An 11763-nucleotide genomic window follows, 5' to 3' on the forward strand; every position below is an offset into this window, starting at 1 on the left:
AAAGGTCGTAGAGTGGAGTGTGTGTGTGTGTCCTCGCCCCGAGTGGTCGGTGGCCCCTACCGAGAAGCTTCGTGCAGTGTGAGAGCGAACCGTGTGTGTTTGTGCGATGAGAAGTTCCCACAGGGATACAGTCGTTGGAGCGACATGAAAGCGGTAGTCCTTCTGGGGCGAGGGACATCATAGTTTGTCCACTATGTATGATGAACTTCATCGTCTCGGTGCAATGGGGTTGAATGAGTTAATTTTAGTGTTTTAAACTCGCGATGGGATATTTTTTAACTCGCTCATAGTAGATGGATTTCTATGTTGGATTCCTTGCTCTAAAACATAACAGCTGTTGCAGGATCTTCACCGGTTACCCCCTCGAATACCGTTTGAATACATCCCTGAGGCGTCATTGAACTGATTAGGCTACATGTTCCGGCGGAACAGGACAGAGGGCATACATGCAAGGGAGACGCTCGTCCTCTCTCTCTCTCTCTCTCGCTTTCTTTGTATTACTTTGCGACCAACTTTGTTAACCCATGCTGAACATGCCTAACGCATTGTGTGTCCTCACATCGTAATCCTTTAAGGACAACCATGTTAAACAACACTGTTGCGTGCGCGCCCAGTGGGAGGCAGTCGTCGGGGTGCACACACACAATACGGCACGCGGTGCCTTTGTGTCCGCCGTTCGGGAAGAGAGAACCACTTGCTTATCGCTAATGAAGCTTCGCGAGAATGGAGAGCACCAGTACGAGACCCCCTTTGTTCGCGAGACTGCGCAGTGAAGGGACAGACAGCGCAACAACACACACACACACACACACACACGCATTACATTACCACCGAACGCATCATCATTCGGGCAGGATTGTTTATTATTCACAAATCATAATATATTAGCTTTAGGTAGCAATTATCACAAGCATGCCGCACATTAGAAGGCGGCCCGCTCCAGCGCGGTCAGCTGCTGTACCAAGCGGTCCTCTTTGGCTTTACGCATCGTGTACAGTTTGCGGGATTCGATAAAGTTTTGCAGAAACGTGCCAACGTCACTGTGGCCGGCAAGAAAGCGCTGTGCCTCGTCGTCGCTTTTGCCGTCCGCAGTCGAGACGGCAATCTGCAACAGTTCCTTGATGTGCTGGGGCGAAAAATCTTCCGCCTTTCGCTGGTAGCGCTGATTCATGGTTTCCCACTGCTGACCCAGTTCCTTGAACTCGAGCGCAAGGGATTCCACCTTCGCTTTGCGCTCCTCGACCGTTTCTTTGCGGGCAAGATTTTCCACGGCGAGCGACTCTATCCCGGCCAGCAGTTGATCCATTTCGTCGTTCTGGTGCTGCACGAATGGGAGCTTTGTGATGAACTCTTCCAGATAATCGTCGTCCGTGTTTAATCGGTTCAGTTCGTCGGTGGTGAGATTTCGCAGTCCAAACTGATCCGCCGATTCGTGGTGTGATGGCGATAGGAGGGCGTTACGATTTTCGGAACCGAACTCTTGAACGTTTCCGTTTCGGCTTGCCTGATGCGCTGGTGCAGGGGCATGATGTTGCGGGTGGTGCTGCGGTGTAGAGGTGGCGGGTTCATTGACAAACTTGGGAGGGTGTTTTTCAAACTCCCTACCAACCGCTTGCACGATCCGGCCTAGATCGGAATGAATGGTGTACTAAAACAAAGACCAAAAGTCATTTAATTGACGTAAGCGAAATGGAGCATTGCTGGTCTGCTTACGTTCAGTATTCCGGGCGCATTTTCTATCACTCCGGTCGTTCCATTAACCCACGGATGGCGAAGAATTGGACTGACGATTAGCTTTGGCTTTTCATTCGGGAATCCACCGCCGAGTAGAATGTTGATAGCGATCTCACGTCCACCGCAGTCAAAGTTGACCAGATACTCTTCATTTTCTTTCACTTCCTGTACGCTGGCGTATGAGGGGGAGGGAAAACATCGTCAGATAATGGTAACACACCTGGCTGCTGCCTTGATGATTAACGCTCACTTGTGATTGAATATCTTCAGCGTATCGATTTGCCGCTTACGCATTGTTCCGAATGTTGCTATCCTGGGGCGTGCCAACGATCCAGCACCGATTAACCAGTACGGCCTACGACGAGAAACGCATTTATTATCGTTAATCCGATTTACACACCGTGGATCGAAGCGAAGCGCAGGAAAACGATGGTAAAGATTGGGGTTTGTTTTGGTTACGTTTGTGACGTCATTGTGTTGCTTTATTTACGCCAAACGTCAAAGTTCAGACAGTGAGCGTGTTCGAAAAGCTTTTCAAACGGCGAATTTCGAACCGTTTTTTTCAGATTTGGGGGGTTTGAGAAATAATTATCGTGGGTATGCAGATGGGGTATTTTATAAACCACTGCAATACCTCCTGCTGTTAACATCACAGGATTGCTTGATTGGATTTTAAAATTATTTGTTTTCGACAAAATACAAAACTCCAATGCAAACTGCTTTGCAGGAGTATCTCTTCTCAAGGAATCATTTTCATTAGCTCCAAAATAAATAAAATCATGTAAAAACTCACACAAAACAGTTTAAAAAAAAATGCACATTTCTGTGATGCACTTTCAAAACTGCATCGTTCGACAACAAATGGTCGACATTCGAATTCGGACCGACTGTTTTCGAAGCCGTTTGAAGTTCGAACGCACGCGTTTAGCACCGCGCGTTCTCTACTCGGAATCGCTCTCGGTTTGGTCTCGTTTTGACAGCTCTAGTTGCACGGCAAAAAAACGGGTTGCTGCTGCTGGTTTGGTAAACGGGAACGAGCAACGATTGGCCAACACGAATACGGACGGTGGAGAGAACGACGGAATCGCTTGCCCTCATCACGCCAGCTCACCGCGTACGCGTACCGTGAAAGGAGTGCTGCCGTGCGTGCTTGCGTGCGTGCACTGTACCGTGTTGGTCGCGCGCCACACACCACACACACATATCACGGGCAGTCTGTGAATGTACACAACGCCAGAAGAAGAAGGGAGGCTTCAGCTCCACTGAGGGCGCGATTGATCCGGGCACGGTGGACGCGCGGCGGATCGAACGGCACACCAAATGGACCCGAGCGGGAAGGCCGCCTTCGAGGGCAGCAAGCTGTTCGTGCAGACGATCGACGCGCGCGATGAGAACGAGGAAAAGTATATGCGGGCGTACCGCACGTTCGAGGAAACGACGGCGGGCCTGAGCGATAAGGACTTTCACGATCTGCTGTCCTCGCTGGTCAGCAAGGAGAAGCAGCACGAGGAGATTTCGCTCGCGCTCGTGTATATCATACTGACCGACCCGAACGGTGCACCGAAGACGTACCGCGATCTGACGCTGCTGACCCGCGACGGGCTCGGCTTTGTGACGGCCAATCTGGCCATGCTGGTGGCGGAAAAGTACCACAAGCTGACGGACGTGAGCCGGAAGCAGCTGCTGTGGTTGCTGCGCGAGCTGATCAAGAACCAGGTGCTGAACGTGGACAATCTCGCGTGGAACATTCTGCGGCAGGCCAGCGGCGGTGACATTAGCCCGAAAAACGTTGCCCTGATCGAGGGGCTGCTGGACATCTTCACCGAGCACCGGGCGTGGCTGGAGAAGGACCCGTTTCTGGTCGGCACGGTGGCGTACACGTTCGTGCGGCTGATCGAGGACCACTGTGGGCCACAGTTTGTGCATCTACGAAGCAGGGAGGTGAAGTTTGTAATCTCGCTGATACGGGACCGGTTCATGGACATCATACCGCTCGGGCGGGAATTTGTGCGGTTGCTGCAGAACGTGGGCCGAATACCGGAGTTCGATCAGCTGTGGAAGGACATGCTGTACAACCCGAAGTCCCTGTGCCCCAGCTTTAACGGCGTGTGGCAGCTGCTGCAGACGCGCACAAGCCGACGGTTCTTGCGGGGCCGCATCACGCCGGACATCGAGCGCAAGATCCACTTTCTCACGAGCAACGTCAAGTTCGGCAATCAAAAGCGCTACCAAGACTGGTTTCAGGAGCGGTACTTTAACACACCCGAATCGCAAAGCCTGCGGTGTGATCTGATCCGGTTCATCATCAGTGCGATTCATCCGACGAACGATATGCTCTGCTCGGACATCATACCGCGCTGGGCGATCATTGGGTGGTTGCTGACGTCGTGCACGAACGCGGTCACGCTGGCGAACGCGAAGCTGGCGCTGTTCTACGATTGGCTGTTTTTCGACCCGGCCAAAGACAACATCATGAACGTGGAGCCGGGCATACTGGTGATGTACCACTCGATCAAGAACCATCCGCTCGTGAGCTGCACGCTGCTCGACTTTCTGTGTCGCATCATGAAGAACTTTTACCCCAAGTGGGAGGATCGCATCCGGACCGGTATCTACAACTCGCTGCGGAAGATACTGGAGATGAAGGTGATCCCCAATCTGGTGCCGTTGTTCGAATCGCCCAAGCTGGACCGTGAGTTGAAAGCGATGCTGAGGGAAAACTTCCGCGAGTTTTGCGTGCCGCCGAACAGCATGTACATGCAGCCGCATCCGCCGCAGCCCGGCATGGAGGCGCAACTGATGCAGATGCACTATCCGCTGCTGGGTGGGGGTGAGGGGCCGGCAGAGCATGCACCACCTCCCCATCTAATGCATCCGCTGCCGCCGCCGATGGCGCATACGATGATTCACCCGGGTCAGACCGATATCACCAGCACAGCCACCACCACCACCACCACACAGCTAAATCGAATGGATCCCTCACGGAAAGCACACGACAGTGGAGGAGGAGGAGGAGGAGGAGGTGGGAGTGGTGGTGGAGGGGGAGTAGGAGTGGGGCCCGGTTGGCTCGCCTTAAGAGGACCTATGCCTGTTCCGCGCGGTGTACCTCCCAGCGGTGCACCACCAGGAGGATCGGCAGGACCGGCATTGGCCGGCGGCGGTGGTGGTCCGGGCGGCGTCCCTAGTGGTCCGGGTGCGCCCGCTGCCGGTGCGCCTTTTGCCAAACCTGAAGCACCCACCCCACGGACAGATGGCGTCGTAGCAGCGGGAACGGCGGACGATCCCAAATTTAGTGACGACGAAGAGGACACATCCAAAACTTCCGCCACAGCGACGGCCACCAAGACGGAGGACGTGTCGGATGACGACGATCTGCCGCTGGCCAAGGTGCGGCTACTCGAGAAACCGGCAATCGCAAAGGTCGCCCTGCCGGACACACTGAACGGCCATCTGGAAGAGTTTCTGCGCGAGAAGAGCGTCAAGTCGTTCGAGCCGCTGCTGCAGTGTTTGGGCAGCTGCGGGAAGGCGGCCCTCAACCAGGAGCAGGAAAACTACCTCACGGAGAGTGTGATATCGGTGATCAAGCAGACACTGCCGGACAAGAGCTACTTCCCCGCGTCGAAAACGGACGACAATCTGTCGGACAGCATCAACTACCCGCTGTTTGCGGCGTACCGCATCCTCTACCAGCAGGAGGAGTCGTGCAAAAAGCGCATCATGGCGCTGCTGGTCGCGATCGTCACGCGCGTCAACGTGGCCGGGTATATGCTGCTGTACTTCCTGAAGGTGCACGGGAAGCTGCAGAGCCGGCGGAAGGAGGGGGCCGGCTCGAGCGCCGCGTTCAAGTCGTCCGTGTACGGCGTGCTGTGCGATGCGCTCGATGCGGTCGACTCGGTGGACGAATGCATCGAGAAGGATCTCAACCTGCTCGAGAAGCACAACACGCAGATGTTCCTGTGGATCCTGCCCGACATGTACCGGGAGTTCAAGCAGACGATGCTGAACAACACGACCGTGCTGCGGCTGCTGGTGGGCTGTATCGACGCGAGCAACCTGGGCGACATCATCTACAGCATCACGCAGGGCAAGCTGATCCTGTTCGACGAGGACGGCATCGTGGACATCCTGCGCAAAAGCCTCGAGTACGAAACGTTCGAGCAGGTGTGCATCTGGCAGCTGGTCCAGGCGCACGACATCCCGCTCGAAACGTTCCAGGAGATTATACCGGAGCTCGAGTCGGGTGCCCACGCGGAAGCGCTCACCGCCATCCTGCTGCTGCTGCGCGCGGAAAAGCCGACCACCGAGCTGGTCCGATTGCTGCTGAGCCGCGAAACGGAAAGCAAGCACCGGGGCGACCCGTTCGTGACCTCCGTCCTGCGCTACTGGTGCCAGGAGTACGAGGAAAAGCTGTCCGAGCTGATTGCCGCCCTCCTCACGTCCAAGTATCCCTCCAACTCGCCCAACAAACGCAAGCGGCCGTCGAAAAGTGCGCAGCAAAATACGGCCCCCACCTCGGAACAGCTGCTCAACCACCTGGAACACTTCCGGCGCAGCTGCCGGCACGGGAACGGAACCGGGACGGGGCTGTTCGTGCAGAACGACATGCAGCGCGCCCTGCAGCAAGCGTTCGCCCACAGTGCCGAGAGCCAGCGGAAGCAGTTTAGCGATCTGTTCGCGCTGGCGGCCGAGGACGAAACGTCCACCACGGTCGGCCGGCGGGGTACGAGCAGCCGGGGCCGGAAGGCACCGTCGAACAAGAAGGAAACGGCGGCGGAGAAGGCGGCCGCGGCCGCTGCAGCAGCACATGCCAACAACAGTAAGAAGGCGGCGGCCGAGGCCGCGGCTCACTTTAGCGACGACTCGAGCGACGAAGACTGGTCCAAGCAGAAAGCCTCGAAGCGAAGGAAAACGCTAAGCGATTCCGATTGACACCGTTCGCTGCTGCGCTGCTGCTGCTGCTGTCGCTGCTGGCGGGAAGGTAATTGTGTACAGTTGGCCCTACTACCGCGTACCACCGCACCTGTGTGTTGTTGAGGGAAGAGAGAAGCCGGAGTAGAACCGCCGGGGCAGGGAGAGAGAGAGGAGAGGAAGAGTGGGGGGGGGGGGGGGTAGCTCGCCCGCTCGTACGTCGTCTGTGCCCCGCTGTCCCACAAACGGTGTCGGACGTTCTTGTTTTAAATTCGGCGCGGTTGTCGATGCGCCGATCGGCGAGGGACTTGGTGGAGTTTTGCTTTACGACACACGGCGCCGTCCGTTTGCCATGCTAAACGGAGCGGTGGGCGTGCGTGGGACGGATCGGTGAACCTGAGATGCAATATTGTAAAATATCGTTATAGATAGTTATCAGTATCACTAGGACACGCTCTCACTCTCGCACTGGCTCGTACCACGGACCGTCTGCTTGGTGGGGTCGGCTTGAACGAGATGGGCTTTCGTTTTTTCTTTCTTTCTTCTTCTTCTTCTTCGTGATAATGTTCATGGTGTATGTATTGTATGTATATGGCGCCTGATTGTGTTTTAAATTATACATAGTTTTGTTTTTAATCGTGGCAGCGGAATCAACGCAGAACTTGTTCACACATCACACACATCAAGGGGGTGAGGGATCAATCATGATGGGACAGGAAAGCGGGCGGGACAGACGTCGAGTAAGCAAACTACTCCTTTTAATCGATCCTTCGGGCCTGGAAGCATTTCGGAAGTGCTTCCCTTTCTCTCTCTCTCTCTCGCTCTGTGTCTCTCCGCCGAGTGTCGCATAATCAAAATCCCGGACAAATGATCCTCTAGGCTTGAAGGATACAGAGACAAAGACGGGATCCAAGCGGGGTGGTCTGTAGGGCAGGGGGAAGGGACGAACGGGAGGAAACACACGGCTACAAAAGAATATACACACTTAGAAATTGCGTAAAATATGTAATAGTATTTCTAAAAAAATGTTTATAGATTAAATAAAGCGAAACATTGATGTAAAACATGCACCACCTTCGGGGATTTCCTACCTTTGCATGCACTAGTGGTAGTAGTTGAATAATTCATTTCCGCTCACTCTGCCGACCTGTTGGAGCTTTTATGTGGTGTACAGGGAACAGGGAAAAGTGGTGTAATTTAAGGGGAAAATCTTTAATTTCTTGCTATTAAAGTAGCATTTGTCACACGGCAGGTACCGTGTATCGAATCCCGTACGCAGGGAATGCAAGTGGCATCGTCTTCGAATAAAGCTTTTCCTCCAGGAGTCTGGCCTCGCAAAAGGACTCTTCGTTCAAGGATCACTGATGAAGGGAATGCATTCATGCATTTCTAGGATAATGGCAAGCTTTAGGAGAAATCCGTTTGAACTTTATCTAATCCATGTATGTTGTAATTACCCTTTTGGAAGGATATTGAAAGGGAGCCTTAACAGTTTTTTTTTAAATAATAGCTTGTATTTGCTGTACTTACTTGTTACTTTTGGAGGGCTTATTAGCTACAAATATGAGAGATTTTTTACAGACAGGACTCATAGCTTATTGAGTTTTATTTACTGTCCTTCAAATGGCTATCTTTGTCCCTTAGCTTAACTAAGATCTGATGAGCTTCTTGCGTTGGAATGTTCCCTGGGAAGAAATACAGGAGCAATGCTGGAGGATCTGTGTTGAAAAGCAAGTGAAGGTCCTTGCAGCTGCAGCACAGATGAGCGATAGCCACTGAGGAATATTGCAGCAAAGATTTAAAACGAGTCCTTTGCCCAGCCCAAAGTATAAAAGCAGACGCTTCAGTAACGGCTCGTTTGAACTAACGCTAGAAACGCTTCGCTTTGAACGAAACGTCACTTGCCGAAACAATTTTTAACGAAACCAGCTGTCACCAGCAACAAAACACAACGAAACCGGATTTTCAAAACAAATGTAGCCGCGAACCCGAAAGCGGAACTGCAGCAGCAAGACGGCGACGGCGGTGGCAAGAGCACACGCAAAAGTTCGAGGACATAAACAAAGTACACACACCCGGGTTTGGCGCTTACCTCGGTGGTTATTCAATCAATGTATCCTGTGCTTTACATAATCCCGCTCGCTCTCGGTGCTTTTCAGTTGGCCAACGTTAGTGCTTGGTGTAGTGGTGTTTGTTGAAGTTTGAAGTTAATCTTCCAAAACAAACGAAATAACCGCAGCCGGAAAACCGGGCGCCATCGGCATTAGCTTATGAGGGTTCTGCTTCGTCTGTTCCAGCAGCACGCCAAACTAGCGCTCTACGGTGGTGGTGGTGGTGGTCATACGAGTGGATTGCTCCGTTGGACAACGCTTGCGGTTCGGTTTCCGGTTCGAATGGCGGCCTCCGAGGAACGCACTTATCCGACCACTTTGGAAGGATTCGGATACGGATTCAATGAAGGTGAGAGTGAGGGGTTGGCGAGCTTCGATAATCGCTAAAGCGCATCGCTTTACTCGTTTCAGATGGAAAATTGCGTCAAATTGATAAGGAAACGGGGAAGCTTACCGATCGTGTCTTCGACTATCAGGTGTACACATCGCTCTCGGAAAACCAGGCGCACTATGAAGCGCTGGGCGACGTTATCACGGACTACGTGTACCAGCGGCTAGAGGAAAAGGAAGGCATGAAGAAGCTGTACGTTCCAGACGATGTTCCGCGCGAGGAGGCGACGTTTATCTTTAGCAGCAAGGAAGAGCTCGACCAACCGAAGAAGCTGCTCGTGCTGATTCATGGGAGCGGGGTGGTGCGAGCCGGCCAGTGGGCTCGTAGCTTAATCATCAACGATTGTCTCGATTCGGGCACGCAGATTCCGTACATTAACAAGGGACGCGAGCTTGGGTATGATGTGCTGTTGCTGAACACGAACGACAACTATCGGACGGTTAAGGGAGCGAGGAAGTCGATCCGTGGCAGTCGCAATCCGACCGAGCATGCCGTGACGGTGCTGGAGCAGGTCATTCTCGCAAGCAAACCCGAGTCGGTAGCGATCGTGGCGCACAGCTACGGTGGTGTGGTAACGGTAGAGCTAGCGCAACGATATCCGGAGTTTTTCCGGGACAAAGTGTTCGCCGTAGGGTTCACGGACAGTGTTCACGCGAGTTCGCTCGTGCCGGAGGTGTTGAAGAAGGTAGCTCGTAGCTCTAGGGAGACGGTCCATTAGCCTAAAGAGCACTAAGAGCTGGTTTGTTTCTCCGTATCGTTCCACAGATCGGTCGCAATTGGGTGACGGCAAAGGATCCACTCGACACCCCGCTGACCATCACAAAGCACGATATTCCCCGGCACTCGGCTGGTAAGTGTATACTGTCAAGAGGTGTCTGCGCCTGCTGCGATATCGAAAGGCGGTACTTGAAAAATATTTAGCTACACATCAGAGCAACACCGGCTAACTAGATTATGGTGATTGGCTACGATTGAATGGCGGCGGTTTAATTGGCCCGCTTGTTTCCTTGCTCTTTGCAGGCCACACTAAGCACGAAATGACGTCGTACAGTTGCATGAGTGCACTTTTCGAATTTCTCGAGAGCCGTTATACCGAATTTCGGGGACGGAGAACCGATACGGGTGGCGCCAGTGAACCACAGTCGAAGAAGGCGAAGGGAGACGAACTGTGAGAGGTAAGAGGCGGCGGTCGAATACGGAAGAATAAATCAACCGGCTTCAAATTGAAACGGAAGAACACGCGAAGTAGTACTTCAATAACACCCTATATCACCATCTTAAAAGGAGTACTGTAACTCTAGCTTCAGCCGAAGCTCGTTTCTGCAATTCAATTTGAATCTACACATTCTTCAACTCAACTGCAAAAACTTCCAAGAATAATTTCTAATCGATGCATTTGTTTACAATCATCTTCAACGCCAAGAATCAATCCTGCGAAAGCGAATCTCGCACCAAGCGAAAGAATCCAGCTCAACCTAACCTTTCCTCCAACCAACACCTTGTGGAGCGCAAGAATAGGATCTCGGCACTAAATAAATCCGAGTTTATTTTACATTCCACGCTTTTGTCGGCATAAATCTGATGCCGATTGTAAATGGTAGATTACAGCTTGCTTCCGCGCCCTCCGTTCTGAGACTCCGAGATTTACCACCAGCTGGCACAAGTTGATTATTCGTGCCGCTCGACAAGAAGTGCCGTCGAGCGGGGTGTAATTTTGAAAGCAGCTCAATCTTCTTAAGGAAATTTGCAAGCAGTCGGGTTCCTATTGTATTACTTCCAGTTGGATGGAGTAGTGGAAGAAAATCTTCTACTAGACCGCAAGGATCTGATGGTTCCCCGCACCAAAGGATAAAGAATCTCATCCTGTGTGTGTGTGTGTGGGTTTTTCCATTGTGGATTGTCGCTTGGCTTGCGCCACTCGGCGAAGATTTACAGCGAAGATGCCTTCCTCTCGCTATGGTGCTGTGCGTCTGCTATCGGATCGCATTATCTTTATCCTTCTCCGTAAGGACAAACAAACACGCATCCCTCCTGGCGGGCGAATGGTAAAGAACGGCACACAAAATTCGGTTAGTAAACCGACCGCCGGTAACAGATCCGCGCCCATTTGTTTAGGATTCGATTTAGTGGCACAAATCGTCGCGGCAAAGCTGTGGGGATTAGGGCGAAAAATGCTAATCATCCTGGGGCGACATCTAATTGAGCGTTTAGTCAGTGGCGGTTTCGCGTTCCGTGTAACCTTTACCGAGATGGGGTGGACAGGTGCGTTGTGGAGTGGATTTGTACGGTGAATTCGTCTAGCTTTTGGGCAGAACAATCAGCCAGGAAAAGATTTTCTAGGCACATTTATATGGCAAGGTTACATCAAGTCAGTTCTTATGTAGACAACTTCTGTAAAATTGCTTCTTTTTTCATCAGGACATAGACTTGTAAGGACTCCATTTAACATGCAAGATCATGAAGGCAAGATACTGTAAGAAGAGTGGGCTGACAATATGGCGAACTTAGTAACCTTGATGCCAAGAAAATTAATTGCCAACTAGTTATTTTACTTGCTGTAGTATTCCCAACATCTGCTGTATAAGTCCTCTTAACCGGCCATGGTCTAGCGCTATCGTC

The 11763-nt window shown here is 52.4% G+C and overlaps 3 protein-coding genes across 4 annotated transcripts; 2 read left to right on the top strand and 1 right to left on the bottom strand.

Annotated features, from left to right (window-relative positions):
* Positions 1-819: 819 nt before the first annotated feature.
* Positions 820-2395, bottom strand: LOC118507588 (vacuolar protein sorting-associated protein 37A). Its single transcript, XM_036046251.1, has 3 exons — positions 1985-2395; positions 1714-1906; positions 820-1648 (listed from the first exon to the last, which is right to left on the bottom strand). The coding sequence occupies exons 1-3, from the start codon at positions 2026-2028 to the stop codon at positions 923-925; spliced, it is 963 nt and encodes a 320-aa protein (XP_035902144.1). The 5' UTR covers positions 2029-2395; the 3' UTR covers positions 820-922.
* Positions 2396-2686: 291 nt separating this feature from the next.
* Positions 2687-7712, top strand: LOC118507578 (integrator complex subunit 3 homolog). Its single transcript, XM_036046231.1, has one exon. The coding sequence runs from the start codon at positions 3055-3057 to the stop codon at positions 6661-6663; it is 3609 nt and encodes a 1202-aa protein (XP_035902124.1). The 5' UTR covers positions 2687-3054; the 3' UTR covers positions 6664-7712.
* An 885-nt stretch (positions 7713-8597) lies between these two features.
* LOC118507584 (FAM172 family protein homolog CG10038) lies at positions 8598-10381 on the top strand. 2 transcript variants are annotated; one of them, XM_036046246.1, is made up of 5 exons: positions 8598-8810; positions 8943-9102; positions 9165-9829; positions 9910-9994; positions 10165-10381. In XM_036046246.1, exons 1-5 carry the CDS (start codon positions 8754-8756, stop codon positions 10314-10316), a joined length of 1119 nt encoding a protein of 372 aa, XP_035902139.1. In that variant the 5' UTR covers positions 8598-8753; the 3' UTR covers positions 10317-10381. The 2 variants fall into 2 exon arrangements, with proteins under 2 accessions (XP_035902139.1, XP_035902138.1); XM_036046245.1 differs by having other exon boundaries at positions 8602-8810; positions 8940-9102.
* The last annotated feature ends 1382 nt before the right edge of the window (positions 10382-11763 follow it).

The sequence above is a fragment of the Anopheles stephensi genome, chromosome 2, assembly GCF_013141755.1.
Source record: "Anopheles stephensi strain Indian chromosome 2, UCI_ANSTEP_V1.0, whole genome shotgun sequence".
Taxonomy (NCBI): domain Eukaryota; kingdom Metazoa; phylum Arthropoda; class Insecta; order Diptera; family Culicidae; genus Anopheles; species Anopheles stephensi.

Excerpts from the sequence above, each read along its gene's own strand:
- LOC118507584 (XM_036046245.1), top strand. The coding sequence starts at position 8,754 with ATGTATCCTGTGCTTTACATAATCCCGCTCGCTCTCGGTGCTTTTCAG. Across the intron at positions 9,103-9,164 it reads CGGATACGGATTCAATGAAG|ATGGAAAATTGCGTCAAATT; the intron begins GTGAGAGTGAGG and ends TACTCGTTTCAG. Across the intron at positions 9,830-9,909 it reads TGCCGGAGGTGTTGAAGAAG|ATCGGTCGCAATTGGGTGAC; the intron begins GTAGCTCGTAGC and ends ATCGTTCCACAG.
- LOC118507588 (XM_036046251.1), bottom strand. The coding sequence starts at position 2,028 with ATGCGTAAGCGGCAAATCGATACGCTGAAGATATTCAATCACAA. Across the intron at positions 1,907-1,984 it reads CTGAAGATATTCAATCACAA|CGTACAGGAAGTGAAAGAAA; the intron begins GTGAGCGTTAAT and ends CTCATACGCCAG. Across the intron at positions 1,649-1,713 it reads ATGCGCCCGGAATACTGAAC|TACACCATTCATTCCGATCT; the intron begins GTAAGCAGACCA and ends TCTTTGTTTTAG.
- LOC118507578 (XM_036046231.1), top strand. The coding sequence starts at position 3,055 with ATGGACCCGAGCGGGAAGGCCGCCTTCGAGGGCAGCAAGCTGTTCGTG.